This window comes from Patagioenas fasciata, chromosome 2 (assembly GCF_037038585.1).
Source record: "Patagioenas fasciata isolate bPatFas1 chromosome 2, bPatFas1.hap1, whole genome shotgun sequence".
In the NCBI taxonomy this organism is placed as follows: Eukaryota; Metazoa; Chordata; class Aves; order Columbiformes; family Columbidae; genus Patagioenas; species Patagioenas fasciata.
The window spans coordinates 1,179,291-1,185,290 of NC_092521.1; the positions used below are offsets into that span (position 1 = coordinate 1,179,291).

Below are 6,000 nucleotides of genomic sequence, written 5' to 3' on the forward strand. Positions count from 1 at the left end.
CACGCTGTCCCCACGCTGTCCCTTGTCCCCGCAGCTGCGCCTGATCGACTGGGGCCTGGCCGAGTTCTACCACCCCGGCCAGGAGTACAACGTGCGCGTGGCCTCGCGCTACTTCAAGGGACCCGAGCTCCTGGTGGATTATCAGGTACGTCCTGGGGGGTCGGTGTCACTCGTGTCACCTGTGTCACCTGTGCGGGGTGGAGCTGTGCCCAGGGGCCCAAGAACGGGGGAAAAAGGGAGAAAAATGAGACCTTTCCGCCCAAATGGATGAGACCGCGTGGAGCTCAGGGCACAAACCCAACGCTGGTGTTGGTGCTGGGCAAGGGCGAGCACGGAGCTGCCGCGCTCTGGGTGGGATTCGGTGCGTGTCCCCGCTCCCGGCGTCCCCGGTGGGTCCTGGGGTGTCACTGACCCCCCCGGCGCTGTTCTGGGTGTTTGCAGATGTACGACTACAGCCTGGACATGTGGAGCCTGGGCTGCATGTTGGCCAGCATGATCTTCCGGAAAGAGCCCTTCTTCCACGGCCACGACAACTACGACCAGGTGAGCGCCCGGCACCCCATGCCTTCCTCTGGCACCCCATGCCTTCCTCTGGCACCCCACGCCTTCCTCTGGCACCCCACACCTTCCTCTGGCACCCCACATCTCTCCTTGGCACCCCACACCGTTCCCCAGCACCCCAAAGCCTCCTCTGACACCCCACACCTTCCCCTGGCTCCCCACACCCTCCTCTGGCACCCCACAATTCCCCCTGGCACCCCCCACCTCCCCCCGGTACCCCACACCCTCCTCTGGCACCCCACACCTCCCCTTGGCACCCCACACCCTCCTCTGGCACCCCTACACTTCCCCTTGGCACCCCACACCCTCCTCTGGCACCCCACACTTCCCCCTGGCACCTCACACCTCCCCTTGGCACCCTACACTTCCCCTTGGCACCCCACACCTTCCCCTGGCACCCCTACACTTCCCCTTGGCACCCCACACCTTCTCCTGGCACCCCACACCTTCCCCTGGCACCCCCACACTTCCCCTTGGCACCCCACACTTCCCTTTGACACCCCACACCCTCCCCTGGCACCCCACACCCTCCCCTGGCACCCCACACCTCCCCTTGGCACCCCACACCCTCCCCTGGCACCCCCACACCTCCCCTTGGCACCCGACACCCTCCCCTGGCACCCTACACTTCCCCTTGGCACCCCACACCTTCCCCTGGCACCCCCACACTTCCCCTTGGCACCCCACACCTCCCTTTGACACCCCACACCCTCCTCTGGCACCCCTACACTTCCCCTTGGCACCCCACACCTCCCCTTGGCACCCCCACACTTCCCCTTGGCACCCCACACCCTCCCCCGGCACCCCACACCCTCCTCTGGCACCCCTGCACTTCACCTTGGCACCCCACACCTTCCCCTGGCACCCCCACACTTCCCCTTGGCACCCCACACCCTCCTCTGGCACCCCTACACTTCACCTTGGCACCCCACACCTCCCCTTGGCACCCCACACCTTTCCCCGACACCCCCACACCTTTCCCTGGCACCCCACACTTCCCCTTGGCACTGCACACCCTCCCCCGGCACCCCACACCTCCCCTTAGCACCCCACACCTTCCTTTGACACCCCCCCACCTTCCCCTGGCACCCCCACCTTCCCCTGGCTCCCCACACCTTCCTCTGGCACCCCACACTTCCCCCTGTCACCCCACACTTCCCCTTGGCTCCCCCCACCTTCCCCTGGCTCCCACCACCTTCCCCTGGCACCCCACACTTCCTCTTGGCACCCCATACCTTCCCCTGGTACCCCCACCTCCTCTGGCACCCCCCACCCTCCTGGGGCTCTGGGTGGTCCCAGTACGTCACCATGAACCAAACCGGTGCCGCAGCTCCGGCGCAGGCGCCGGCGGTGCCGTCCCTCCTGTGCCCCCTCCTGGCTCCGGCGCCAGCGGGATCCTCCCACCCGGCACAGGACGGGTGCAGCCCTGTTGTGGTCACCCAAGCACTACCGGAGGGGGTGGATCGCAGGCTGTGGGTTTGGAGCCAGTTGACAAGAGCAGAACCACATTTTCCGGTGGTACCACAACCCCCGGCGGCCCCAAACCCGGCACAGAGGGCCTGCCGGGACCTGCACTGTGGGATCGCGGCTCCCGGCACACCCGCCTGTGGGGCTGGGAGGGGACACCCCAAGCCGGGCCCGGCGCCAGCGCTGGGATGCGGCTCCGGCTGTGGAATTCCAGCCCCACGGCACTGCCGGCACCTGTTTGCCCTTCGTTGCCGGGATAGGAGCGCGGCACGGCTGTGGCACAGCATGGCACAGATCCCAGCTGTCCCAGGGCTCTGTGTTGAGCGCTGGAGCGTGGGCACGGAGCGGTGAGGGCAGCGGTGGCCCCGCTGCCACCCGAGCGTCACCTCTCCCTTCCCAGCTGGTGCGCATCGCCAAGGTGCTGGGCACCGAGGACCTGTACGACTACATCGACAAGTACAACATCGAGCTGGACCCCCGCTTCAACGACATCCTCGGCAGGTGGGACCCACCGCGGTGGCACAGCCGGGGATGCCGGGGGTGGCGCGGGGTTATGGGGGGACTGTCTCATTCGGGATGTGCTGTTAGCTTCACGATTCGCTGAGCCTGTGGGTCCCTGCGTCCTTCTGAGGGGACGGTTTTGGTAGTGAGGGGCAGGGCTGAGTGCTGCTCTGGTGACAGTGACAGAACCCAAGAAACGGCAGCAAGAGGTGCCGGGGAGGGTCAGCTGGACGTGAGGAAAAGGTCTTGGCTTGACCTGTGTCTTGGCTTGACCCAATGTCGTGACTTGACCCTATAATATCTTGGCTTGACCCAATGATGCCTTGACTTAAGCCGATGTCTTGGCTTGACCCAACATCATCTTGGCTTGACCTAATCTCTTGGCTTGACTTAATGACATCATGGCTTGACCCAATGTCTTGACTTGACCCAATGATGTCTTGGCTTGACCCAATCTCTTGGTTTGACCCAACAATGTCTTGACTTGGCCTAATGTCTTGGTCTGACCTAACAATACCTTGGCTTGACCAACATTTTGGCTTGACCTGATGATCTCTTGGCTTGACTTAATGACATCATGGCTTGACCCAGTGTCTTGACCCAATGTCTTGACTTGACCTAACAACTTTGCTTGATTCAATGTCTTGGCTTGACCCAATGTCTTGGCTTGACGCAATGATGTCTTGGCTTGACCCAGTCTCTTGGTATGACCCAACAACCTCTTGACTTGGCCTAATGTCTTGGTCTGACCTAACAATACCTTGGCTTGACCAACATCTTGACTTGACCAACATCTTGGCGTGACCTAATCTCTTGGCTTGACCTAATGACATCGTGGCTTGACCCAGTGTCTTGACTTGACCTAACTATGTCTTGAGTTGACCCTATGATATTTTGGCTTCACCTAACAGCTTGGCTTGATCCAGTGTCTTGACTTGACCCAGTGATGCCTTGGCTTGAGCCAATGATGTCTTGGCTTGACCCAACAACATCTTGACTTGGCCTAATGTCTTGGTCTGAAGTCACAATACCTTGGCTTGACCTAATCTCTTGGCTTGACTTAATGACATCATGGCTTGACCCAATGTCTTGACCTAACAGCTTGGCTTGATCCAATGTCTTGGCTTGACCCAGTGTCTTAGCTTGACCCAATGATATTTTGTCTTGACCCAGTCTTTGATTTGACCCAACAATGTCGTGACTTAGCCTAATGTCTTGGTCTGACCTAACCATACCTTGGCTTGACCAACATTTTGGCTTGACCTGATCTCTTGGCTTGACTTAATGACATCATGGCTTGACCCAGTGTCTTGACCCAATGTCTTGACTTGACCTAACAACTTGGCTTGATCCAATGTCTTAGCTTGACCCAATGATGTCTTGTCTTGACCCAGTCTCTTGGTTTGACCCAACAATGTCTTGACTTAGCCTAATGTCTTGGTCTGACCTAACCATACCTTGGCTTGACCAACATTTTGGGTTGACCTAATCTCTTGGCTTGACTTAATGACATCATGGCTTGACCCAGTGTCTTGACTTGACCTAACAGCTTGGCTTGACCCAATGATGTCTTGGATTGACCCAATGTCTTGGCTTGACCCAGCAACCTCTTGACTTGGCCTAATGTCTTGGTCTGACCTAACCATACCTTGGCTTGACCTAACCATGCCTTGGCTTGACCTAATGACATCTTGGCTTGACCTAATGACATCTTGGCTTGACTCAGCGACATCTTGGTTTGACTCAGCGACATCTTGGCTTGACTCAACATCTTGGCTTGACCCAGCGACATCTTGGTTTGACTCAACGTCTTGACTTGACCCAACGCCATCTTGATTTGACACCATCCTCCGACACATGGTGTGAATTTTGGGGGCGTCCTGTGCGGCGCCAGGGGTTGTTCTCCATGCTCCCTCGTCCCTGCAGACACTCGCGGAAGCGGTGGGAGCGCTTCGTGCACAGCGAGAACCAGCACCTGGTGAGCACCGAGGCGCTGGATTTCCTGGACAAGCTGCTGCGCTACGACCACCAGACGCGTCTCACGGCCCGGGACGCCATGGAGCACCCCTACTTCTGTATGTACCCCCGCCCGTGTCCCCCGTCCCCACCACGGTGGGGCTCGGTGACATCCCCGTGCCCCCCTCGCCACCGACGCCTGGTTCTTCCCCGCAGACCCCATCGCCAAGGACCCGGCGCGGCTCAGCACCGCGGCCGCGCTCTCGGCCGCCAGCACGCCCGTCAGCTCCTCCAGCATGTTGGCAGGTGAGTCCTGACCCATGGGGACACCGGGGACACCCCAGGCCCCCCGCAGGTGTCACCCCCGCCCCGCCCCCGCGTGTCCCCGCAGGGATCACGTCCATGGCCGCGTCGCAGCCGCTGGGCACCCTGGCCGCCTCGCCCGTCATCTCCTCGCCCAACGCGCTGGGCTCGCCGGTCCCCGCCGCGGCGCAACCGTGACCCCGGCGCCGTCCCCGTCCCCGTCTCGCTGCCTTCCCCCCGCCGCCACCAACCGCGGGGGGGGGCTTGGATTATTATTTTCTAATTTCAATTCCTGTTGAGTATGGAGACCGAGAGCAAAGCCGTAGGTTCCCCGTGCCGATTCCCCCCCGCGGCGCCGGTGCCGGCGGTGGCCGCGCCGCTCTCCCCAGGGTCACAGTTGGTGACGCGGCCGCGCTGTAGAAACCCACAAAAATGACAAATAAAGTTTATTTTCTATGGCCCTAGGGGGGAGACCCCGGCCCAGGTGTCATGGAGGGGGGGTCAGGGTGACACCCCGGGCCAGGTGTCCCAGTGCCATGGGGGGACAGGGTGACACCCCGGCCCAGGTGTCACAGAGTGGGGGGGGAATGGTCAGGGTGACACCCCGGCCCAGGTGTCCCAGCGCTGGGGGGGATCAGGGGGACACCCCGGCCCGGATGTCCCAGTGCCATGGGGGATCAGGGTGACACCCCAGCCCAGGTGTCCCAGTGCCATGGGGGGCCAGGGTGACACCCCAGCCCAGGTGTCACGGAGTGGGGGGGTCAGGGTGACACCCCGGGCCAGGTGTCACGGAGTGGGTGGGTCAGGGTGACACCCCAGCCCAGGTGTCCCAGTGCCATGGGGGGACAGGGTGACACCCCAGCCCAGGTGTCACGGAGTGGGGGTCAGGGTGACACCCCAGCCCAGGTGTCCCAGTGCCATGGGGGGACAGGGTGACACCCTGGCCCAGGTGTCACGGGGGTGAGGATCAGGGTGACACCCCAGGCCAGGTGTCCCAGGGCCAGGGGGGGCACAGGGTGACACCCCGTCCCAGCTGTCCCAGCGTCAGGGTGACAATGTCCCCACTCGGGTCCTCGTGTCCCCCCAGCCCATCTCCGATGCACTGACCAGAGTTTCAGGGCTCACAGGGGGTGAATCTTGGATTTGGGGGGGGGCTGTGCATGGGGCAGGTCCAGGGGGGGACACACAGCCCCTCGCTGGGGGTGTCACCCC

The 6,000-nt window shown here is 61.9% G+C and overlaps 1 protein-coding gene across 2 annotated transcripts in view; it reads left to right on the forward strand.

Annotated features, from left to right (window-relative positions):
• LOC136097624 (casein kinase II subunit alpha-like) overlaps window positions 1-5,252 on the forward strand; it is a 28,151-nt gene extending 22,899 nt beyond the window's left edge. For both annotated transcript variants that reach the window (XM_071803719.1, XM_071803720.1), the window contains 6 exons: window positions 35-145; window positions 442-543; window positions 2,429-2,529; window positions 4,456-4,604; window positions 4,702-4,791; window positions 4,877-5,252. In XM_071803719.1, the coding sequence (XP_071659820.1) occupies window positions 35-145; window positions 442-543; window positions 2,429-2,529; window positions 4,456-4,604; window positions 4,702-4,791; window positions 4,877-4,986 (663 nt within the window). In that variant the 3' untranslated portion in view covers window positions 4,987-5,252. The remainder of the gene's footprint in view (window positions 1-34; window positions 146-441; window positions 544-2,428; window positions 2,530-4,455; window positions 4,605-4,701; window positions 4,792-4,876) is intronic.
• Window positions 5,253-6,000: the final 748 nt, after the last annotated feature.